We start from the raw sequence: 26,691 nt of genomic DNA on the forward strand, positions 1-26,691 counted from the left end.
ATTCATAAGAATGCATGAGAATGGATGGCAAAATGAGACTTGTGTTACTTTATCAGTATGGCAAATTAATTTATGCTATTTAAATTTAGGAGGAATGTGTGTGTAGACAAGATATGGAGGAAAGTGAAAACCAAATAACTGTGAGTACTTATTCTTTAAAATAGATCTTCATTTGCTAGGTATTACAATTCATATTTATTCACTTTAGCACTATATAAGATTAATATAAAACGTTTAGGGTTTTTTAACCCAAAATTAATTTGCAATTGTTGTCTGAAAGCCTAGGTTCTATCAAATACTTTGCAAGTAACGAACAACCTGAAAGTTACAGTTTGAATATTCCTGGTCAGTTCCAGTTACATCTACTGTTCCAAGTATAATATTTCCAAACCATGAATAAAAAAACCATAAAACAAAATAATGAACAAAAATAGACTGCAGAAAATGCCAGAAATGTAAGAATTTTGATATGAATTTGATCAGAATCTAAGAAAAAGATAGAAGTGGGCTTTTTAGCCTTTTGAGTTTGCATTCTCTCCAAGGCTAATTTATTCTTCCTCTGACAAGATCACAAGAACTGTACATTTTTGTAAAGAAAGCATAGGTTAACATTCTGATACTGAAAAATAATAGAATTTTTATCTTTTTTATTCACTCCTAAGAATATCAGAAATAGATGCAGGAGTACACAATACAGCCAATCAAATTTGCTCCACAATTGAATGTCTGATTTTCAGTGATTTTCAACTTCATAGCTGCCATTCCCCATGCTTCCCTGAGACCAAATAATTGTCCTAAGCATATTTAGTAATGGAGCATTATCTGTGGGTGACAATTCCAAAGATATACAATCCTTCGAATGAAGGAATTTCTTCTCAGCACAGCCTAAATCTTAAATCCCTTTATTCTAATATTCTTGATCGCCCAGCCAGGGAAAATACCCCATCTGTGTCTAACCCCATTTAGATCACTGTATGTTTCACATAAATCACTTTACTTTCTTCTAAACTCCAGAAAATATAAACTGAATTTCCTCAGTTTCTATTTGTACCACAACCTTCTCATCCCAGGAACTAATCTATTGAATTTTGACTCTTCCAGCTCCATTCCATCATTCCGTAAATATGGAGACCAAAAGAGGGCAGAGCATTCCAAGTCTCATCTGATCAAAGCCCTACACAATAGAAATACAATGTCTAGCATCTTGTCCTTCAACCCCTTGTAAGAAAGGCCAACATGCCAATTGCCTTCCTAATTGTATGCTGTACCTGCATCCTAACTTTCTGAGCTCCTTGTTTGAGTACATCTATGTCCTTCTGAGATTCAAAATTTACAGTTTCATGCCTTTAAAAACTATTCTGCTTTTGTATTTTTATAACTAAAGCAAGTAATATTGCACTTGCCAGGATGGTAATCCATTACCATCTTACTATCAACTGACTTAACTTGTCTGTATCTCATTGCTACCTCTGTATATTTCTCATGATGTGGAGGTGCTGGTGTTGGACTGGGTTGGACAAGGTCACACGACACCAGGTTATAGTTCAAGAGGCTTATTTGAAAACACTAGCTTTTGGACCACTGCTCCTTCATCAGGAAACTTGGATACGTTACTCAGTTTAAGAACAGAGGCAGGGAGATTTTACCATTGCAGGCAGGTCCCAATTCTTGGATTGTCATTACCACTTCTATGGGATTTTTATAGCCCCTGGATAGGGTGTAGTAAGTAACCCTGCATTCCGCAATCCTGCCCTTGCTGACTCCATCACAAAGATGAGTATTTCAGAAGCTGATCATTAAATTAATCATCATTACTTACGTTGATATGCATCACAATACTTTTTCCAAAGAAGCAAGTACCAAAATCCATTTGAAAATGTTAAAAATATATACTGGGGAAACTCTTTTGTCATGTATTGAACTGATTCTTAAAGTTCTAATGATTTTTAGAAATCATAGAATCCGTACAGTGAACCATTGACTCTGCTGTTATATTTAAGAAAGGAAAGTAAGCAGCTGTACTCTATATTGATCGACAGGCAATCTGCTTTGAACTGGAAATGAAATTATTATTCCAGCTTTTGAAATCTATCTGGGGTTTCATTTATATAGATTCCATTGTTGATTTTTCTTGGGATTTATTTTAGCTGGGGCTATTATGAATTCATGGTTGGCTATTAAAAGACTATAAAATATGGAGCAGAATTAGGCCATTCAGTCCATCAAGTCTACACCATTCAATCATGGCTTATGTGCTTCTCAACCCCATTCTACTGCCTTTTCCCCATAACCTTTGATCCACTTATAATCGAGAACCTATCCATCTTTGTGGGTGGCTCAGTAGTTAGCACTGCCGCCTCACAGCACCAGGGTCCCAGGTTTGACTCCAGCCTGTGTGGAGTTTGCACATTCTCCCCATGTCTGCGTGGGTTTCCTCCGGGTGCTCCGGCTCCCTCCCCAGTCCAAAGATGTGCAGCGCAGGTGATTTGGCCATGATAAATTGCCCATAGTGTTACGTGCGTTAGTCAGAGGGAAATGGGTCTGGGTGGGTTACTCTTTGGAGGGTCGGTGTGCACTGGTTGGGCTGAAGGGCCTTTTTCCACACTGTAGGGAATCTAATGCAAAAAATGTAAATACACTCAATTACTTGGCCTCTTACTGAAGAAATGCCTCCTCACCTAAGTCCTTCAGGGTCGTCCCTTTACTCTGAGACTGTTCCTTTGTGTCCTGGTCTTTATGACAAGTTGAAACATTTTCTCTACATCCCCTCTATCCAGATCTCTCAGTATTCTGTAAGTTTCAATGAGATCCCCCCCCCCCCCCCCCCCATTCTTCTAAGCTCCATTGAATACAGGCCCAGAGTCCTCAAATGTTCCTCACATTACAAGCCCTTCCCGAGATCATTCTTGCCAACCTTCTTTGGATCCCGTCTAATGCCAGCACATTCATCCCTAGATGCATGACCCAAAATGTTTCAAATGCTGTCTGGCCAGGGTCTTATACAGCCTCTGCAGTATATCTCTGCTCTTGTATTCTAACTTAGTTGAAATGAATGCGAACATTTCATTTGCCTTTCTGTCAAACAAGTGAGTCCTGAAAAGGCCAATTTATTTATTGCAGCAAGGACATGCATTCACATTTTGACAGTATTATGGGTCTTTGAAAGACTATATGTCTTTGGTTTTGCATGTCGATAAATATTTTTTATAACTGACCACGTCAAAAGATTTATATTTGTTGAATTAATTTTCTTGATGAGAGTTTTGTCAGTTACAATTACCTTATTTAAAAAAAAAACTGATAATGCCTTGATAGTGCTAATATTTAGTGTACTTTTTAAAAGATATTCTGAGCTTTGTCTGTTGTAGATACTAATAGGTGTGTGACTATGGAGGGAAGATGACATGGGAGTATGAGGATATGGAGTATCGGGGAGGGAACGTCAGCAATGACATTCATCATAAAAGAATGCCCAATGTCCCAGCAAATGGATTTCGGCCTTCTATCCTGGTGACTTGGCTATCCACCTATGATGTCTTGGGCCTCTTTCCTGAGGTGGCAATCCTAACTCCTTTCTATCTCTAAACAAAAAAAAACTGAAAGAACTGCAGATGCTGGAAATCTTTAAAAAAAAAAGCAGCAATTGCTGGAAAAACTCAGCAGATGTGGCAGCATCTGTGGAAAGAAATCATAGTTAGTGTTTCAAGTCCAGAGACCCTTCATCAGATGTGATTTCTTTCCACAGTTGCTGTCAGACCTGGCTAAATTTTTTTCAGCAACTTCAGTTTTTGTTCCATTTTGTTCTGCTTTTGTTCCATTTTGTCTCTGCCTCCCCAGATTAAATATATATCTTGGGTGGGAATCTTTTAAAGGAAATAGGTTGATCAGATCAGATGTTTCCTGACTTGACCTTCCTGTCTCCTCCACAAAAGTCTTGCCCAAAATACTTGTTCAATATCTCTGCCATTTCCTCACGTTCTATTATAATGTTGCTGCTTCTAAGGGACTAATGTTTACTTCAGCTACCATCTTTTTTATATAGTTTCTTCTGTTTCTATGTTACTGGCTAGTTTACACTCATTTTTGTTTACTTTTTGTCGCGTTTTTGGTGGGTTTTTGCTGGTTTCTGAAGCATTCTGACAATACAATGGCTTTAAGAGGTATATTTTGTCCTTAGTTTTTATGAAGACTGGTTGAGACAGGTATCAAGCAATCTGCTCCAAGCCAATAAAGTAAACAGCTTGTGAGGCCTCAGGGTTTTTAAAAACGTTGGAACAATAGAAGCAGCATGAACGGATGAAGTCAGGGTCACAGAGAATCAGAGTTTTAGTTTAGCTTTCAGTAGTTGCTGAGTTTTCTTTCAGAAGCTGTATCCCTCACTCTTTGTTACAGCTAAAAGCTGGAGTTCTCTCTGCTGCCAGAATTGCACATGAGACAATCTATTTCACTGAATTTGTCTTTGCCAAGGATGTGTTTATGGGATATTATGACTTTGGAGCAGTTGCTGGTTATAGTAGAATTAATAAGTTATTTAATCTCGAGAACGTGACCAAGCAGGTGGATGAGGGTAAAGTGGTTGATGTGGTGTATATGGATTTCAGTAAGGAGTTTGATAAAGTTTCCCATGGTAGGCTATTTCACAAAATATGGGGGCATGGGATTGAGAGTGTTTTAGTGGTTTGGATCAGAAGTTGGCTAGCTGAAAGAAGACAGAGGGTGCTGGTTGATGGGAAATGTTCATCCTGGCGTTCAGTTACTATTAGTGTACCACAAGGATCTGTTTTGGGGTTCTGCTGTTTGTCATTTTTATGAATAATCTGGATGAGGGTACTGAAGGATGGGTTAGTAAATTTGTGGATGGCTCTAAGCTCAGTGGAGTTGTGGATAATGCCAATGGATCCTGCAGGTTATAGAGGGACACAGAGGCAGAGCTGGGCTGAGAGGTGGCAAATGGAGTTTAATGCGGAAAAGTGTGAGGTGATTCACTTTGGAAGGAGCAACAGGAATAATAAGTACTGTGCTTATGGTAAGATTCTTGGCGGTGTAGATGAGCAGAGAGACCTCGGTGTCCATGTACATAGATCCCTTAAAGTTGTCACCCAGGTTGATAAGGCTGTTAAGAAAGCAAACGGTGTGTTAGCTTTTATTGGTGGAGGGATTGAGTTTCGGAGCCATAAGGTCATGCTGCAACTGTACAAAACCCTGGTGCGGCCGCACTTGGTGTATTGCGTACAGTTCTAGTCACTGTATTATAGGAAGGATGTGGAAACATTGGAAAGGGTTCAGAGGAGATTTACTAGGATGTTGCATGGTATGGAGAAAAGGTCTTATGAGGAAAGGCTGAGGGACTTGAGGCTGTTTTCATTAAAGAGAAGGTTGAGAGGTATATGATAATCAGAGGGTTCGATAGGGTGGACAGTGAGAGCCTTTTTCCTTGAATGGAGGTGGCTAGCACGAGGGGACATAGCTTTAAATTGAGGGGTGATGGATATAGGACCAATGTCAAAGGTAATTTCTTACTCAGTAGTAGCGGTATGGAACGCACTGCCTGCAACAGTGGTGGACTCGCCAACATTAAGGACATTTAAATGGTCATTGGATAAACATAGGGATGAAAATGGAACAGTGTAGGTTAGAAGGGCTTCAGATTAGTTTTATAGGTCGGTGCAACATTGAGGGCCGAAGGGCCTGTATTGCATTGTAATTTTCCAATAGAGTTAAGTCATTTCAATTCTTCCTTTTTTTTTGTATTTTAGCTATGGGATAAGAATAAAATGTGTTTTGCTTAAAGCCAAGTGGTGTAACCAGCCAACTTACTTCTGGGACACAACACCTTTCACTTGCCTTTAAATAAGATAAAAGTTGGGGTCTGGGCTATCTCTGATATATTTGAAGGGGGCTTGGTCTGTTTCACAGTAACTCACAATCCTCAGACTTACTACTATTCTTCATAACATTATACACCTCTGATTCTAATAGTAATGATCCAAAACTTTTCAGATAAGGTTTAATTTTCTGTTATTCCCTTCTCCAGCTGTTGTTTATAAAAATGTTATTGCCTTTATAACAAATTCTCAATTTGATTGTTATGTAGAAAGATTAAACAAGTTCCTTTCTATGTTAGCATGTTCATTGCTATAATTGGGAGCTCCCAGGTGTCAACTGACCTTTTCTGACATTGTTGTTGTTTTCTGGTGGTAGATTAATGGACAATTGGACTTTTTATGGACTAATGTGGGAATTGAAATTGTTTTAATGTCAGCTAAGCAATGTTTAATGACTTAACTTTCACTCTCCCGCAGAACAACACAGGATATATAGTACTAGGTTCCAGTCAAGAGAAGGATGGCGAAATGGATAGAGTCATCACAGGGCCTGTTCGATCAGAAAGAGAAGCGCTACTTGTGGGTAAGGGACACTTCTAGGATTGCACAGTATTTTTGTCAACTCAAAGATGTGTTTTTGTTTATAAAACAGAACAGAAATTTACCATAGTGTGCATCATGCTGATGACCAATTAACAAATTAGAATATTAATGTTCATTAAATAAAGATAAATTGCTGTCAACACTGAATCGATTACTATTATACTGCAATTTTGAACAGATGATTGATTTCCATGCCCTCTAAACATAAGATCATAAGAAATAGGGACTTCATCCCACTCCCTAGCTACTGCATCAGATGGTGTGCAAACTCAGAATTTGAATATTTCCAATGAAGGGCTTATCCCCAAAACATCGACTCTCCTGCTCCTCGGATGCTATCTAACCTGCTGTGCTTTTCCAGCACCACACTTCTGCCTCAAATTCTTGTTTAGCCAGGTTGGGTTTCCTCTCTATTGGGGAGAAAGTGAGGTCTGCAGATGCTGGAGATCAGAGCTGAAAATGTGTTGCTGGAAAAGCGCAGTAGGTCAGGCAGCATCCAGGGAACAGGAGAAGCGACGTGCACCCGATGTGGCCTCCTCTATATTGGGGAGACAGGCCGCCTACTTGCGGAGCGTTTCAGAGAACACCTCTGGGACACCCGGACCAACCAACCCAACCACCCTGTGGCTCAACACTTGAACTCCCCCTCCCACTCCACCAAGGATGTGCAGGTCTTTGGACTCCTCCATCGCCAGACCACAACACGACGGTTGGAGGAAGAGCGCCTCATCTTCCGCCTAGGAACCCTCCAACCACAAGGGATGAACTCGGATTTCACCAGTTTCCTCATTTCCCCTCCCCCCACCTTGTCTCAGTCAAATCCCTCGAACTCAGCACCGCCTTCCTAACCTGCAATCTTCTTCCTGACCTCTCCGCCCCCACCCCAGTCTGACCTATCACCCTCACCTTGACCTCTTTCCACCTATCACATTTCCGACGCCCCTCCCCCAAGTCCCTCCTCCCTACCTTTTATCTTAGCCTGCTGGACAAACTTTCCTCATTCCTGAAGAAGGGCTTATGCCCGAAACGTCGATTCTCCTGTTCCCTGGATGCTGCCTGACCTTTCCTCTCCATTGTAAAGCCAAACTACTTCCACCTCTATATCAGGAGGTGGTGATGCACTGGTATTGTCATAAGATCAAAGCCAAAGGCTCTACAATCTCCTGCCTGACTTCGCAGAGAATCCTAGGATAAATCCTATCTGGCCCAGGGGACTTACCTATTTTCACACTTTCCAGTATTGCTAATACCTCCTCCTTGTGAACCTCAATCCTGTCTAATCTAGTAGCCTGTATCTCAGTATTCTCCTCGACAACATAATCTTTTCCGGTATGAATACTGATTAAAAATATTTATTTATCACTTCCTCATCTCCTCTGACTTTACGCACAACTTCCCACCACTATCCTTGTTTGGCCCTAATCTTTCTCTAGTCATTCTTTTATTCCTGATGTACCTATAGGGTTTTCCTTGATCCTATCTGTTTTTAACCTCAGCCCATACTACCTCAGTAGACAAGTCCTCAAACGTCCTCTCTGCTACCATAATACTGTCCTTGACTAACAATGCTACACCTCCCCCTCTTTTACCATCTTCTCTGATTTTACTGAAACATCTAAATCCTGGAACCTGCAACAGCCATTCCTGTCCCTGCTCTACCCATGTCTCCGAAATGGCCACAACATCGAATTCCCGTTACCAACCCATGCTGCAAGTTCACCCACCTTATTCGGTATGTTCCCGGCGAAATCAGGGAGCAGATTGTAGAGCCTTTGGCTTTGATCTTTATGTCATCATTATCTACAGGAATAGTGCCAGAAGACTGGAGGATAACAAATATTATCCCCTTGCTCAAGAATGGGCGTAAAGACAATGCTGCTAATTATAGACCAGTGAGCCTTACTTGGGTTGTGAGTAAAGTTTTGGATAAGTTTATAAGGGATAGGATTTATAATCATCGAGAGAGGAATAATTTGATTAGGGATAGTCAACACAGTTTTGTGAAGGGTAGGTCATGCCTCACAAACCTCATTGAGTGCTTTGAGGTGGTGACCAAACAGGTGGATGAGGGAAAAGCAGTTGATGTCGTGTACTTGGATTTCAGTAAGGTGTTTGATAAAGTTCCCCATGGTAGGCAATGGCACAAAATACGTAGGTATGGGATTAAGGGTGATTTGGCGATTTGGATCAGAAATTGGCGAGCTGCAAGAGGACAGAGGATGGTGGTTGATGGGAAATGTTCATCCTTGAGTTCAATTACTAGTGATGTACCGCAGGGATCTGTTTTGGGACCACTGCTGTTTGTCATTTTTATGAATGACCTAGATAAGGGCATAAAAAGATGGGTTGGTAAATTTGCAGATGACACGAAGGTCGGTGGAGTTGTGGATAGTGCTGAAGGATGTTGTAGGTTACAGAGGGATATAGATAAGCTGCGTAGCTGGGCTGAGAGGTGGCAAATGGAGTTTAATGCAGAAAAGTGTGAGGTGATTTACTTTGGAAGGAGCAACAGGAATAAGAGTTCTGGGCTAATGGTAAGATTCTTGGTAGTGTAGATGAGCAAAGAGATCTCAGTGTCCATGTACATGGATCCCTCAAATTTGCCACCCAGGTTAGATTAGATTCCCTTACAGGATGGAAACAACACGTCTACACCGACCCTCCAAAGAGTAACCCACCCAGACCCATTTCCCCTGACTAATGCAACTAACACTATGGGAAATTTAGTATGGCCAATTCACCTGGCACGCACATCTCTGGATTGTGGGAGGAAACCGGAGCACCCAGAGGAAACCCACGCAGACACGGGGAGAATGTGCAAGCTCCACACAGACAGTTGCCAAGGCTGGAATCGAACCTGGGTCCCTGGCACCGTGAGGCAGCAGTGCTAACCACTGAGCCACTGTGCCACCCACGGTTGATAGGGCTGTTTAGAAGGCATACAGTGTGTTAGCTTTTATTGATAGAGGGATTGAGTTTCGGAGCCACGATGTCATGCTGTAGCTGTACAAAACTCTGGTGTGGCCGCACTTGTAGTCTTGCGAACAGTTTTGGTCACCACATTATAGGAAGGATGTGGAAGCTTTGGAAAGGGTTCAGAGGAGATTACTAGGATGTTGCCTGGTATGGAGGGAAGGTCTTATGAGGACAGTCTGAGGGACTTGAGGGTGTTTTCAGTACAGAGAAGGTTGAGATATGGCTTAATTGAGACATATAAAACAATCAGAGGGTTAGATAGGGTGGACAGTGAGAGCTTTTTTCCTCAGATGGTAATGACTAACACAAGGGGACATAGCTTTAGATTGAGGGGTGATAGATGTGGGACAGATGTCAGAGGTAGTTTCTTTACTCAGAGCAGTAGGTGTGTGGAATGCACTGCCTGCAACAGTAGTAGACTCGCCAACTTAAGGGCATTTATATAGTCATGGATAAACATATGGATGAAAATGGAATACTGCATGATAGATAGGCTTCAGATTGCTTTCACAGGTCGGCACAACATCGAGGACCGAAGGGCCTGTGTTGCGCTGTTATGTTCTATGTAAATAACCCAATACAAGTCCAATGTATAAATTATAGAGAGGAGAATGTTAACTAATTTCCTCATAGCTTGGATATTGTGAGGTGACTAAAGACCAAGGTCCATCTAGTTCATCCTCTACCATCCTGCTGTGACATGATACAATAATAAATCTCCATTTCTCCAGCCTTAGATTCTGCTTTGCCACAAGACCACGCTCTGTCTTCAATCTGTGTGGTATGAGATTGCTTTCTTATAGAAAACCTATGAGCCACTGTAGAAGGCTGAAAAGAGTACTAGCATAGGCAAGGGAAAGAAAAAGTAGTGGTTTAGGTGACAGAAAACTTTCATTTTAACAGCTTGTGGAATTTATAGGGTACAGAAGGTAGAGGAAGATGGTTCGGATAAGAGGCAAACATGCCAGAATGGCATCACATGAGAAGCTACATTGATGCAGTGCCTTTAAAATAGTAAAATGCCCAAGTCACTTCATTGGAATCCAATCAGATGAAAGTTTAGTCAAAGGAGGGGTTAAAATAAGGAGCCTGTTATTCCATGTGTGACATGTTATGTATTGTCATCTCTCTGTCCTATGCCATCCTATGTGTAATAGTTTATCCTTTATACCCACACTTTATACCAAATTGTACATGAGACCTTTTAGACAACATAATTTTGGGAACAGAAAGGCCCTTTTAGCTGCTTAGTATTAAGTTGGAACAGTGTAAATATATGGACACACCTTTATGCTGCTACAGGGCCTCGAAATCCATATTTGAGTACAGTATTGTATTGGTTATATTGCAGGAGCAGTACCTCAGAGAAAACCAGTTTAAATCCAAACACTGTTCAATTGATCATTTAAATTCAGCAAAACAAAATTACGAAATAAAATGATGGTCTCAGTAAAGATGATTGAAAGTCTGTTGGATAATTGTGAAAACGTAACTAGTCCATGTGGGAATAAAACTCATTGTCCTATATCAGTCTGGTCCCATGTATGACTCCAGTCCCTCACCAAACTGTTTGACGCTGAATTGCTGTCAGAAGTGGCTAGGCAAGGGGGAAATCTGATAGGTCCCAGACAGGCAATGGGAGCGTTGACAGGTCTCTGATAGGTAATGAGTGTACCTTACTCAATGTTCCTAACCTGTTTCTTCATTGAGATTTTTGCAGGGTCTAAGCATGTTCAAGATAGCTCCAAGCTGCTTAGTGCTACTAACAATCCTTGAACCTACCATAAATCCATGCTTGTATCCGTCCTTTGTGTTGCTCATATATGTGCTATCCCTTGGTGTGATCATTGATAGCTGAAAATGTGTTGCTGGAAAAGCGCAGCAAGTCAGGCAGCATCCAAGGAACAGGAGAATCGACATTTCGGGCATAAGCCCTTCTTCAGGAATGAGGAAAGTGTGTCCAGCAGGCTAAGATAAAAGGTAGGGAGGAGAGACTTGGGGGAGGGGAAATGCGATAGGTGGAAGGAGGTCAAGATCATTGATAGACATGACATTAGATTTGACAGTGCTGATGAAAATGTAAGGCATAGGGGTTGGTCATTTTCCCCTCAGGTCTGCTTCATTATTCACTAAGATCATAGCTGATCTGCTTCATGAATTCCATCTTCCTGCTACATTGCTTGATTTCCATATTATCTCAAAATGTACTGCACTTTTGCTTAAACACAAGCTCTTGTGTAAAGTATTCCAAAGATTCACAACCATTGACTGAAGACATCACTCTTCTGCTCACTCCCAATTGGGCAATCCTTTACTCTGTAACCCCTAATTCTAGACTTTAAAGGTAGGACAGGCATCTAACTCCTTTCTCCCACATGTTCTTTGTTACGTAATCTTGAGCATATAATCTCAGTTTACAGTCCAGTGCTGAATTGAGGTGGTGCTCTATTATGTACCACCCTTAGATTGATGGATTGGATTGTATTTTTATGGAGTTGGGAAGACTCCACGGAATTTTTGAATTGGTGTTAAGAATCTGATTCCATTGATCCTGACCCCATCCCCAGAGTTTAAAAATGTGCTGCTGGAAAAGCGCAGCAGGTCAGGCAGCATCCAAGGAACAGGAGAATCGACGTTTCAGGCATAAGCCCTTCTTCAGGACTCCCCATCCCCAGAGTTTCCAATTTCAACAATTTTATACCCAGGTCCCTGGTTTTACACTTACAATCCAAATAGTATGCCTGTGTTTACATAGCAAATCCCTTCTTATTTTAAAACATTGGATTATTGTTTCCTCCTGTTCTTCTTTAATCAAAAGAAGTTTCAGTTTCCTGAATTTCCTCCCATGAAGTAAAGCCTTAGTCCTAATACACCGGGTTAATTAAGGAAGTTTGCCCCCAAATTTATCAAAATAGTGTGTTCTGTCAAACTGTCATTTAATTTACTCCCTCCTTGGTTAAATAAATTAATTATTGCATAACATTCAGCATCACTTTGATTACTTCAATACCTGAGAAGCTCAATGTCCAAATGCAGGAAGATCTGAACAATAGCCAGGCTGTGGTTAATAAATAATAAGTAATATTTGAGCCATACAGATACTATGTAGTGACCATCTCCAACAAAAAAACAACTTCAGTATTGCTCTGCAGTGTTCAATTGTGTTCCTATTACTGCATCTCCCACTATTAAAATCCTGAGGGTTACCATTGAGCAGAAACAGAACTAGACCAGCCATATAAATAGTATATCAACAACAACAGGTTATAGGCTTGGATTCCTGCAATGAATAATTCACCTACCATATCCCAAAATCCTGCCAACCATCTGTAAAGCACAATCAGGAATGTAATGGAATATCCTCCAATTCCCTGAATGAGTGTAGCTCCAACAACACTTAAACTATAGCATCTTCCAGGATAAGGCAGGCAGCTTGACTGGCACCACATCCTCAAAATTCACTCCTTCCACCACTGAATATGTACTATGCACCATCTATAAGATGCACTGCAAACATTCAGGAAAGCTCCTTAAGTAGGACCCTCTGAACACACAACCACTTCCATCCAAAATGACAAGGATAGCAAGTACATGAAACATCACCACCTTCAAGTTCCTCTGCAAGTCATTCTTCATCCTGATTTGGAAATGTACTGCTATTCCTTTGAGTGTCCTTTGGTCAAAATACTGGAACTCCTTCCCTAATAGCACTGTGGTTGTACCCACACTAACCACCACCTGAAGTGCAATGAAAGATGGGCAATAAATGCTAACCCCACCAGTGAAGCTCACATCCCCATCTTCAATGGAAATGGACGATTTGACAACTAACATGAGTTTGCTCGACGGACGTTCCCAATCTCATTGGGAAATGCATTCAAAAGTAACTTCAATGGAATGGGGAAGGAAATGGGGAACAGTTCTTTGAGTAATGGTTGCAAGAAATGACTTTCTGCAATCCAACTCTCAGATGTGAATTACGAAAAATCCTTGAGAAAGGTGGAAAGAAAAGTATTGCAGTTAAGGGATTGAGAAAGATCTGTGGTGACAGATTAAATGGCAAAAAGAGAGATTATTTTTATGCTTTGGAGAAAGACCAGATGAAATAAGAACAGGAGTAGGATGTTCAGCCCAGCGAGCCGGCTCTGCCATTCAATAGGGCTATTGCTGATCTGACATTCCTCACATCCATGTTCTTGCCCTTTCCCCATAATCCTTGAATCCTCTACTGATCAATCTTCTATTTCAGTCTTAAATATATACAAGGACTCTATGTCCACAGCTCTCTGTGGAAAGGAGTTCCAAAGAGAATCAATCCTCTGAGAGAAGAAATTTCTCCATATCTCAGGTACTGGTACCCCTTTATCCAGAACCTGTGAAGCTACAACAGGTATACTCTTAAAATAAAGCCTTGTGCTTATATTGCCTTTATTATTCCTTTAGTTAAATTGTGGCAAGAGTTTATGACTGATACATAAATACTTAGAGATCCCTTTAATACTTTTACCCATCTAGATTTGCAACATTCGAGTAACACAACCTCTTCTTTCTTCTACTAAAATATACCAACTACCTCATGTTTACTTGTATTGAAATATTTGTCAAGTTTGATCATTTTGCAGTTTGTTAATTCTTGTAGATTATTGCAGCCCTCCTCAGTATTGACTACTGGCATTGTCCAAAGAAATATAATTCGAAGTATAAATCGTTAACATAAATTGTAAGCAGCTATGACTCGTGTAAAATACCACTTGCCACCATCTGCCACTCAGAATAACCACCCCTTTAACTCAACTCTGCTTTCTATCTTGAAGCCAGTGAACAATGCACCTGCCACTGATTCTCTGATTCCACATTCTCAACCTTATTAGTTTGTTATGGGGCACTTTCTTCGAAGCCTTTTGCAAATACATACAAATTTCTATGTACAATACCATTGTTACCACCTCAATAATGTTAGTTGAGAAAGATCTTCCCCTTTGAAATTCATGTAGATATTTCTTTATTTCTCATTTATGGATGTTCTTCTATTCTCTCCTGTAGTAAAGATTTCAATGCTTTTCTCCCATTAACGTTAGGCTGACTGGCCTTTCATTCTTTGGACATCATCTGCACCATTCTTCCTAGAAACTGAATTCACTATCTGGAGTCGTTTAATACTACAACTTTTTGCTACTTACCTAACTTGGTGAATTCTCTCCAAGTTGTCCACTGTTACTCCAAATGTGACTTGATCATTACTAAATATCAGCTTATAAAGAACAGGAGAATGCCTTTAAGCTCCGTGAGCCTTTTGCAGCATTCAATTAGATTGTAACTGACACCATTTCCATACATCCATTTTTTCACCTTCTCACTTATCTATTGATACTCTAATTTGACAACAATCTCCCTCAATTTTTAAAGCTCCAATTGCACAGCCTTTTGTGGCAGAGAAATGAAAATTTACAGTTTACAATATTGTGCTTTTTTATACAACATTTGTAGAAGCGTTACCTTTACCAAAGTAAATTGTTCCGTCATCACAACAAAACCTAAAAATACTTGCAATTGACAAAGAAAGGAGAAATATTAAGAAATGTTCACTATAGTTTATACACAATAATTGAATTCCTCCTAAGTTGTAGAGCCATAAATAACGATTATGTTGAGCTGTTCTTGAAGCTGCTTTCACATAGATTAAAAAACTACTCATGCATATTCTGTTGTAAGTTTTTTAATTTTAACATCATTAAGAAATGGAAATGAATAAAATTTAGTGGCAGTCCGATGCACAGATTGCAAAAACATGAACAGTAATAGAACATCAGACCTTTTGATCAATGTGGTTCTATCTTCTAGCTTCTAATTAATACTAAAGGACAATGTATTACAAATAAAAATGAAAAGCATATTCAGTTTTAATTCACTTTATTTATTGCTACTTTTTTCAAAAATAATCAGCTCAATGAGAAACAATTGTTTGTCGGACAAATTCGAAAGATCTTTCCATCTGAGTTTTACGTAGGTCAAAAATAATTTGTTGCTTGAGTCTACAGCAGCAAAATAAGTTGGCAGTAAATAAACGCCCTCGTCCAAAGTTACAATGTTTAATAACGGAGGAAACATGGAGTTGTATTAAAGGGAGATCGCTGAAGCAGCTGTGTTCTGATGAAGAATCATTGGACTTGAAACATTAACTTGATTTTTCTTCTCAGATGCTGCCCGACCTCCTAAGTTTTTCCAGCAGTTTCTCATGCAACTTAGCTGTTTTCCCACAATAATGTTTTATAGTTTCTCTAATTGTAACAAATAAAATCTGTAGAATACAAACTGGACAAAGTAGCGATATTTTAACTCAAGTAATTCAGTGCGCATTCAGATTGATAGTTGAAGTTATTGGAGAGAAAATTCTGAGATAAAGCTAATGTTTAGATGATTACCTTAAATTTGTTTCACCATTGTTCATCCTTATTCCCCAAGAATTTGCCCTCTTCCTGGAAAGAATGCATCTTACTGGGACATAGTCCCGAGCCATCTATGATTTCTTCAATGTTGCTCGAATAATCATAGGCAGTGAGTTCAGGAAACATTTGACTGTGTGCCACAATCACTCAGTATCTCTCCAGTAAATTCATTGGATTAATATAACTGCTTATGTCCCCTTTTAAATTTGTGTGACTCAAATGAAAGTAACCCAGAAGTCAAACCTTTGTTAAATAGATTAATAAAGAACAAAGAACAGTACAGCAGTGGAACAGGCCCTTTGGGCACCAAGACTGCATGGACAAATGATGCCCTTCTAATCCAAAAACCTTTTGTCTCCATGTGGTCCGGATGCTTCTATTTCCTGCATATTCATATATCTGTCAAGATGGCTCTTACTTTGCTGTTATATTCACCAATATCACCACCTCTGGCAGCACATTTCAGGCACTTACCATCCTTTGTGTTTCTTGAAAAAAAGCTTGCCTCTCTCAACTTCTTTAAACTTGCCCACTTTTATTTTAAACATATGGTCCCTAGTAATGGACATTTCTACCCTGGGAAAAAGACCCCAATCATCCTTTCTATCCATGCCTCTCTAATTTTGTAAAATTCTATCAGGCTGCCCCTCAACCTGCAATGTTCAAGTGGAAACAAACCAAGTTTGTCTAATCTCTGCTCATAGCTAATATTCTCCAGACTAGGAACATTCAGGTAAACTGTTTCTGCACCCTCTCCAAAGCCTCCACAACCTTCTGGTGACCAGAAGTGAACACAATATTCCAAATGTAGCCTAACTATGGTTCAATACAGCTTCAACATGACTTGCCAATTTTTATACTCTGTGTCCTGACCAATGAAGGCAAGCATGCCACAGGTCATCTTGGCCATGTTATCCACTTATGAACTTATAGAATGATTAATTTATTTCAATCTATTGCTGTAAGTTCCTTGTAAGACATATTCTTGTTAACTTAAAAAAAAAATTAGGTATCAACACTAATGTAGAAACATAAAATTTTGCTTAAATGCAAGGATAAACCCTTGAAGGCTGTAATGTTGGTGTCATCTCAAGTGATCACAGTTTAGTCTGTATGAAGTTTCTTTGCCACCTTTAGGTAATAGATCCCTCAGTCCACACAATAATTTTGTCAGTCACCAATGAATTTACACCTGCAGTTATTTTGCCTCTGTCGCAATCCTCTTTTAAGAACACATTTTGAAATGAAGAGGTAAAAACAACCATGGTATTTCAGGATTCCAACTTATTGTCATAACATGCAGGTAGTAACAATGAATCGTTGTGTCTTTCCTTATCTGTGCCAGGACATTGTGAAAATAAAAAAAATTAACTTTTCACCAAAAACAGCATACTTTTTAATTGCAGGTATAATTTCTACATTCCTCCATGTCCACCCGTTTGGAGCCAGCATAGATTATATATGTTCTTATCTACAGCGATTGGATGCAAAGGTAAGTTAGAAATGGTACTTTAATTGACTGATTAGTGAGCTAATGTTATTTACACAATGTTCCTATTTTGTTAAAGCAACAGCAAGTCCATTCATCCTAGGGACTGCAAACAGTTACTGGTACCTTCATCCTGTAGATGTTGAATTGGTTCTCAATGCATCAAGAATCTTTGGTCAGATACACTAATTGGTTTCGCACACAGCAATTATTCTGTAAAACCCCATGCAGCAGTCAGTGTACTGTTTTGTGTGATTTAAATGTCCAGCAGTACAGTTAGTCACTTAGACAGCTGTTGTAAAAGAGTAGTTATGTTAGGTGGTTGTGGGATTAGTGTATCAGGTGGGTGAGATGAGAAGGGTGCCAGGTATGTTAGAATGCTTAGGGTAGGTTAGGGGCATGCAGTGACAGGTCTGGGGGGCTCAGATTAACGTGTGGGGATGCACAGAGGTTGTCGAGTGTCCAGTGGAGTTGAATCAGAGGTAGTATGGAGCGATTGGAAGTTTCAATTTCCCAAGCAGTTCTCTCAGACCACTGCATCGGGGATTCCATATGATCCTACAACTAGATTCCAAACTGTGCTGTCCAATGACACTCTGGCGATTGAAATTGGTAAAAACAATGACTGCAGATGCTGGAAACCAGATTCCGGAATAGAGTGGTGTTGGAAAAGCACAACAGTTCAGGCAGCATCCAAGGTGACATTTCCACCACCTCCAAATGGACCCCACCACCTGGGATATATTTCCCTCCCCACCCCTTTCCGCCTTCCGCAAAGACCGTTCCCTCCGTGACTACCTGGTCAGGTCCACGCCTCCCAACAACCCACCCTCCCGTCCTGCCACTTTCCCCTGCCACCGCAGGAATTGCAAAACCTGCGCCCACACCTCCTCCCTCACCTCCATCCAAGGCCCTAAAGGAGCCTTCCACATCCATCAAAGTTTTACCTGCACATCCACCAATATCATTTATTGTATCCGTTGCTCCCGATGCAGTCTCCTCTACATTGGGGAGACTGGACGCCTCCTAGCAGAGTGCTTTAGGGAACATCTCTGGGACACCTGCACCAATCAACCACACCGCCCTGTGGCCCAACATTTTAACTCCCTCTCCCACTCAGCCGAGGACATGGAGGTCCTGGGCCTCCTTCACAGCTACTCCCTCACCACCAGATGCCTGGAGGAAGAACGCCTCATCTTCTGCCTCGGAACACTTCAACCCCAGGGCATCAATGTGGACTTCACCAGTTTCCTCATTTCCCCTTCCCCCACCTCACCCCAGTTCCAACCTTCCAGCTCAGCACCGTCCCCATGACCTGTCGTACCGGCCTATCTTCTTTTCTACCTATCCACTCCACCCTCCTCTCTGACCTATCACCTTCATCCCACCCCATCCACCCATTGTACTCTTTGCTACCTTCCCCCACCCTCCTCCCTGACCTATCACCTTCATCCCCACCCCCACTCAACTATTGTACTCTATGCTACTTTCTCCCCACCCCCACCCTCCTCTCATTTATCTCTCATGGCGATTGAAATGTCTGGGCTATAAATTTATTAATGTTACAGGTTTAAATCTCTATCCACAGAGTGTAGCTTCTGGAACTGTGACTTTAAGTCGCAGCATGTCATCAGAGGAGTGTTGGATTGAAGCCAGGTCTAAAGACGAATAACTTAGAATTAGGATGGCAAGTTGTCTATTGGTGTTCACAAAATTTGCAAGCCTCAGGCGATCAATCAACATTGCCAGAGGTAGGAAGCAATCCAACACCTGCTTTGTAACGGGCCAGGAAGTCTTGCAAAAAAAGCTGAGGAAAAATACTTTTTCTGGAGAGGGTTTTAAGGCCAACTTATTGGAGGTTAGTCTGATGGAATGAATTTCTGCTTTGGCTTATGAACAGAAAGATTCTACGTAAAACTATTTTGTGATAATCACAACACAGCTCTTTTTAAAAGTAGGCTGCTTCCCTTTTCTGACAGCAATATTTGGCCCGACAAATATCTTGATGGCAGATTTTAGAAATGTCACTCTTATACAACACAGCAGGTAATTTTCTGAGGCAATGAGACAGATTAGATTAAACATATTTTCTGGTTGTGCCTCTTTCCATACTTGATATGGGAATGCTTAATGTTGAAACTGGATACTTAAAGCAGAAGAATGTTCTACAGCAATGCTATCTTTCACCTTAATGATAAAACATCTCCAACGTGTTTTGTAAGAATTCTAGAGTTTGTGTTTCTACTGCATTTTACAGGAACATAGGACTTGAGAACAAGAATAGGCTATTCAGCTCTTACAGCCTGATTTCATTGGACTTGTTTTATTAAAGTCAGTTCTTCAATATCAGTTAAGACATTTTGCCATGTCCATAAGATTGCAAAATATGAATTATTTCTTGGCATTAGTAGATCCTAGTAGTGTTGCTGATTAACTTGAGTATATTTTTGGCACAAGTATTCATATAGGTCCTTGGGAGCGCATTTGCAATTTTGTGTAACACCCCAGGCTGAAAGATGACATTTGAGTGGGAAAATTTAGGATGAGCCTGCATAGGACAAGTGAGTGAAGGTGGCAACACAGGGAAGTATGGGAGTTCAGCAGTGCAAGGCACTGTTATCCTGATGGAATATATTCATTGTAAAGTCAGTTATTGGCAATTTAAATTCATTTTTTGATTGAACTCATGAATTCTTCATGTCTGAGGTATATTGAGACCCTCTAAAATCATACTATCAACTGAGTTGCTGTTTTACAGTCAACCTTTCCTCACTTTATTATCCTGAGGGTACTATAGTTTTCTCATTTTTGAAACAAGTAACTGTCACTACTATCTGTTTTTTTTGTTCAGATCTCTCCCAGTGAAATAGAAGGTCTCATGTCAAGGCTTCAACATGTGTTTCAGCAGGAGATAACTGGCGTTGGTGCAAGTTTGGAAAAACGGTGGAAATTTGGTGGCTTTGATGGAATCAAGGCCCTCCAAAACTAATAACTTGGTGGTTACTCACAAGATTACAGAACTACTCCATACTGCTGCATACTGTTACAATTAAGTAGATTTTTTAAAAAAGAAAATAGAAAATACATCATCAACTTGAGCAATATAGGCTGCATTTGGAAACCGGCTTAAAGAATTGTGTTTCTCAACCCCTAACTGTTGGATAATAAACTCTGCTGTGCAATTATGGTTGGTGTAGAAAATGAAAGTAATATGAGCCAAATTACTGCTGAAATGTAAATAGGTTGCAACTTAAACTGTGAAAAATCTACAAAGCATTCTTTTTTCCATAGTCATGGTCTCACATTAATCAGACCACTGTTTCTCCTCCATTTGAGCTATGTTATAAAGGTAATGCATCTTGCAAGACATTTGTTTTTGTTTTGCTGTCATAATGGGGTGTCTCCATATATCTTTAGAAGCTTGAAATGTTCTAGTTTCTCTCAGTTAAATGCTAATGGAAATTAAAAAGCACTAGTAATTATTTTGATCCATCCTCAAACCCCCAGTTAAAAGGTTTATTGAGAATCCACTGATTTTATTTATTTTACGCAATGGCTCAGTTCCAGTGTTTTAAAAACTGGCTGGTCCTTTCTCCATTCCCTTCGTCTCACTTAATGTCTCCTGAACATGGTTGTGAAAAGTCAGAAATTGGTCTGTAGACTATGGGAGCTCCACATTGTTCTCTCTGAAAGCCCTATCCTTTGTCATAGTTAGGATGGTGAGTTATGATGGGCTATTCGAATGCAGTGGGTACCTGCACTGAACTTAATTTTGTCTTTATGTAGCATCCCGTCAAGTGCACTTTTCAAATGAATCTACTTGGAATTTTGGCAGATTTTTCCAATTTCTTAGTTGGGTGACCAAAGTCAAATGAAACTGTCACTGACTCAGCTGAGATCAGCTAATCGATGAATCTTGGCACATTTTTGGTCTGTGCAGCTTAGTTCACCTTGCATGATGATAAATATCCACCATTGGATACTGTTCTGCAAATGCATTTTTGTCTATAGTTGAGTAAATATGTCAAAAGCAGCATTTGTTGAGACGTAATTTCAGGCTGTTCTTCCATCGTGTAGCAAGATTTCAGGTTGAAATTCTATTACATAAAAAAATTGGAACAAAAACATGGCTTTTATATCACCTGATCCTCTCTGATAAATGGAAAATGTCAGTTAGCATGTCATACCATTTCTAAAGGTATGCAACTGCCATAAATGGATGGGTCTGATTGGGTTTAATATTAGCTACACGTATTTTACTGAAGATACAAACGTAGCATAGAAAAGGCTGTTCCATTTTTAGTTTATAAGATAAAATTAGGGAAGCATGTGCCAGTATTCATGTTTGAAAAGAAGAAATACGAATGTTGTTAACATATATATAAGTCTGAAGTACTGTACATTAAAGTAAACAGAGTTGGGGACAGAATTGTTTACATCTGTAATTTTTTTAATCCCAGTTGCACTAACTTGTCTCTCAAATTTATCTCGCAGCATGTTTTGGACAATATATCTCGTTTGTACAAGCTCAGTTTCACTGTATTGATAAACGTTTTATTTTTAGAGAAATTATTTTTTACGAAAGTTTAATACTTGAGATAATAAATTAACTGCAGATGCTGAAAATTTGAAACAAACAAAAAACAAAATTGCTAAAGAAATTCAGCAGGTCTGGCTACGTCTGTGGAGAGAAAATCGAGTTAATGTTTCAAGTCCAGTGACGTTTCTTCATAACTGTTCTGAAGAATCAGTGGACTTAAATCATGAATGTTGTTTTTTCCTCCATGGATACTGCCAGACCTGCTGAGTTTCTCCAGCAATTTCTGTTCTTATTTGTTTTTAATACTTGGTTTTTATGTCACTATGGTTGAAGATATAGGCATAACACCTATGGTTAGTTATATTGTAAGAAACTGAGAATCCATTCTGCTCTTGTAGGCTTTATATCACTCCTATAAAATGATAGACAGTAGCAGTTTGCTGCACTTCTGATTTCAAAAGTCTGATCTGCTTTACTGTTGGTTGAAACAATGTTGTTTTGTGTGCTGTTGATTCATAATTAGAGTGCCAAGTTTTGGCACAAAATAATACTTGGAGCTGAACATCTCCAGTAAAGTATTCTATGTATTCTTTGGGCACAAATGATCTGTAGAATCTTAATATGCCATCACTGTTGTGATCTTTGAAGGATTAATAACGCGCAGTGTTTATTTGTATGTCTATTACTCAGCGGTGCAAAATGAAAACCAAGGGATTTGAAAGTTAAGTAAATTACTTGAAGATTACTTCAGTGTATATATTTTTTGAGACTGAACTATACAGGCTAACGAGGTTCCAGGTTTGATCTGCTGTGTGCTAAATTGGTTAATTTCTGCTGGTTTCAGAGCAGCCCACATGGCTTTCATATCTCTGGGCTAGTGATAGGAAAAACAATCAGCCTGCTCCTGATTGCTGCTTAGCTGAAACACGTACGAAATTACATATTACAGAAAAGCCAAAACACTGAAATAGGCTGTTTGTCCCAAACAATTTTATGTCAGTGTATAAACTCCATAAACCTCTTCTCAGCCTAATGACCTATTTTAACCTGCTCCCTGTTTGTTACTCCCTCACATTGTGATTCCCCTTAATGTGTCAGTCACTTTTTAAATATGAGAAATGGAATGAGCTTTGCTTTATGCACCAGGCAAAGTGGTTTCCTGCCATTTGCTACCCAGCCTCACTTTTCTGGGTAATGTTTATTGCATAAAAATGTCACTAGCAGAAACTGGTAACCTCGTTATTTAGCTCTCTGCTCTTGTGAAGCCTTGCTATGTGCAGTTTATTTGGCACAATTCCTTACAAGAACACCCCATACATAAATTAAAAGTTAATAGGCTGTAAAATGCTTCAGACGTCTTGTGATTATGAAAAGCATCATAAATACTAAATCATTCTAATTTTGAACAGTGACTACTTTGACACCACAGCATTCCCATTAGATACAGACATTAGCAAAGATCTTTATCGTCAACAAAGAGGAGAAAAATCAAAATAAATTTTTTTACTCAGCAACTGAATTGAATAATACAGTTGTCTTAATGATATTGTATTCAGTTTTTCTTAACCAAATTGTTTGTTTATAGTTATTTAATTAGCTTTTTGGGTGAGATTCCACAACTGAGATTTACCTAAGTTTACAACTGAGAGCTAATGTTATGTATAGATTGTTACTTCTAGGTAAATTTATTGATTATTTACAACAGCAAAAAAAAATGTACAGAGAATTATTACTAATATTTGCAAGTTTCTGATCATTTTAGGAACACGTTATGCATGAAAATAGAATGATCATTTATTCCCCATGGAATAAAACCTTATTCAACTGTCTGGGATACTTTGGTTAAACAGGTATTCTGTGTGTCTTGGCAGTTTTACAATTACATTTTAAAGCAGGGATAGGGATTATATCAGAGTGCTTTATGATTTTGCAGGATGTCCTAATGATTAGCAAGTTGTATTTCAGACCTGTTTTGTGATTTATTAGAATGGATTTTAATAAAGAAATTATTTAAATGGATGATCTCTATTTTGCATTTGATTTGAAAATTAGTTCCTTAATAAACTGACTTATGCTTTCAAATATCCTTATCAATACTAATTTAACAACCAATATAAATAACTCTAAATGTTGGAAATCTGAAATAAGAACAAAAGTCATGGAAACACTCAGCAGAACAGGCATAGTCTGCAGAAGAGAAACCATTAAGGTTTCATGTCGATGATCTTTGATCATAATTGGGAGAAGAGAGAAATGAAGGAGATTTTAAGCAAATGAAAGTGGGAGTAGTGTACTGTAATAGTGGACAATCACTGAGTGAAACATGGTTGCATAGATCAGAAATTTAATTTCAGCAGTTGGTTAAAAGGTCATAGTCCCAGAAGGCTGCTGTGTCATTTAAGAGATATGACTGGTAGTGCTTTAACTATGGGTCTGACTTCAGCCATGCTGTTAGTATCACTCTACACCGTCGAGCCAACTGAGCTAACAGACCCCATCACTTAGCATGTTCACGTGACTGCCAATATTTTTTGACAAATGTACACAAGTTTATCACACCAAAAGGCCTCAACAGAAACAACAAAAAGGCCTCAACAGAAACAACAAAACAAAGTTTCAACATGTTTTCCAGCAATATTCCCTACATATACTCAATCCTAGTAAAGTGTTCCTCCTAAGTCTTTAATTTCTTACTTGACTGACTCATTCCAGGTTTGATGGCCAACGGACTTGTTCTAACAGATTGGAAACTTCTCCATAAACTCTCATAAATTGAAGACTTCACAAGCTAAAACCTGTTCTGTTAGACTGTTATTTTGAACTGGAATCTAATTCTCCTGAACTGGGATCTGATTCTTCTCAACTGAGCTCAAATCACTAGCTGCCCTGGTTCTCTTTCTTTTGCCATAAAAGTTCCACTTTGTAAACATATCAGTTAACCCCACAGATATCTGCTCGACACTTGAATGAAGTGACATGCTTTTATTTTGGGAATTACGTAGTTTGTTAATTTTTTCAAATACATTTCTAATCTCTGTAAATGAGCAATTCTTCACAAAATTGAAACCATATACCTATTTTACTTGCACTTTAAAAGCAAATTCCCAACATAATAATATATTGGACACCCTTATCCCAGGAGGAAAAAGACAGAAGGGAAAAATAATCTGAATAGTTCTGATGTGTTCTCCTTTCACTTTAGTTAATGCTCTGGTAAATTACTTACCATAAATGCTGAAGTGGAGATGGGGATTGTGGGTAGAGGTGAATGTTTCATCAAAACTTTTATCTAAATTTCTAATAGTTACAGAATGAACAGATAAAATTTCCTCTTGTGGTTCACTAACCAGTTCTAAAAGGCCACCATATTCATATAGTCCTACCCTTCTGAATATCAACCATTTTTCTCTTTTTAACAGGCTAGGAGAACGTTGGCTAGTAGGTCTTCTGTAGACTGGTACTTCTGAGACTCCATCACTCCCTCAGTACAGGACTGGATGGTTGCCCTAAGTCATGTCCTAGAATTCTGAGCTAGGGACCAGTGCTATCAAGTTGGCACAGAATTCAACTATAGTCAAGTGAAGCATATTTCTAAGATGCACTGATTTTTGAACAAATATGATGGAAACCATTGCAATTATTAAACCATCAGTAGGCCATTTCAACAATAAAAGAGTTAATTCAAATAATCTGAAAAATGCATTTGTTTTAACTTTGGTTACCATAACGTCATTTTGAACAAAATAAACTGACATTGAATAGATTAACGAGATGGCTGAATGATTGTATTAAACTTGCAAATGTGTCATTAATGTGATAAAAGTCTTCATTAATGGGTTACTTCAGTTAAAAGAGATTGCAATATCAGAAATTTGCATTGTCAGTGAAATTAGTTAAAATATAAAACTGCAGGGCTAATTAGATGCAAAATAACTAAATAATCAACTGGCTTATGATTTATTGCCATTAAAAATAATAAAAAATTCTAAAGTGAAACTAGTAAAAGATAATGTCCTAGTTTCATAATCATGTTGAATAGTTTCTAACACACTAGTATTTTATATCCACACAGATGCAAGAACGTTTCATTAATTTGGACATGTGTATGGGAATTTTCCTGGAGGTGAAGAGGAACAACCTGGATGTGAGTTTGCAATAACAGCTAGCAGCTCAGAGAGCTAGTAACATTCTACCTTATCCACAATAATTGCACAAATCAATCTCTGGTAGCTTATGTAGTCAATGCCACCAAAGAATGATTATCTCTCTTTATACCATTGCTGACCATAGAAACCTACTGCAAATTTTGGCTGTTGCACTTAGCAACATAACAACAATGAATATTTTTCTCCAGTAAAATTGCCATTGTCCCACTGGACCAAAGTGGTGTTCTCTCAATATATAGATACAACTGTTGTGGGTGAACCTGAGAGTCACCATGCCTCATGCAAGGTGAGAGGTTGAGAAGGAGAGCCCTTCATGGTTCAGATGGAACCCACATTGCTGGCATGATTCTTCTTCACAAGCCAGTTGTCTGGCCAACAAAGCTAACATCAGGATCTATCTGTTTCAATCAAGTCACTTTTTACATTCCTAAACTTTAGTGAAGACAACCCTCAGGTCAACTCTCTCACTCTTGGTATTTATTCAAACAAGGTTTACCAGAATCTTTCCAATGCCATCATGCTCTAAGGAGACCAATAATGTATATAGTACTCTATACATGATCTCATGAATGCTTTATATAACTTAAGCACAGCCTCCATACTTTTGTATTCAATTCTCCTTGCAGTAAAATTTTAACATTGCATT

The 26,691-nt window shown here is 39.1% G+C and overlaps 1 protein-coding gene across 4 annotated transcripts in view; it reads left to right on the plus strand.

Moving 5' to 3' along the window:
- The window catches only part of LOC122557199 (ecto-NOX disulfide-thiol exchanger 2), a 223,516-nt gene extending 199,618 nt beyond the window's left edge, over positions 1 to 23,898 (plus strand). For 3 of the 4 annotated variants that reach the window (XM_043704632.2, XM_043704634.2, XM_087992081.1), the window contains 4 exons: positions 90 to 140; positions 6,303 to 6,408; positions 17,257 to 17,342; positions 20,191 to 23,898. In XM_043704632.2, coding sequence (XP_043560567.2) covers positions 90 to 140; positions 6,303 to 6,408; positions 17,257 to 17,342; positions 20,191 to 20,328 — 381 coding nt within the window. In that variant the 3' untranslated portion in view covers positions 20,329 to 23,898. The remainder of the gene's footprint in view (positions 1 to 89; positions 141 to 6,302; positions 6,409 to 17,256; positions 17,343 to 20,190) is intronic. The other variant, XM_087992083.1, reaches the window with a different exon arrangement.
- The last annotated feature ends 2,793 nt before the right edge of the window (positions 23,899 to 26,691 follow it).

The sequence above is a fragment of the Chiloscyllium plagiosum genome, unplaced genomic scaffold, assembly GCF_037043375.1.
Source record: "Chiloscyllium plagiosum isolate Xiang-an unplaced genomic scaffold, Cpla_swu_hap1 HiC_scaffold_11, whole genome shotgun sequence".
NCBI lineage: Eukaryota > Metazoa > Chordata > Chondrichthyes > Orectolobiformes > Hemiscylliidae > Chiloscyllium > Chiloscyllium plagiosum.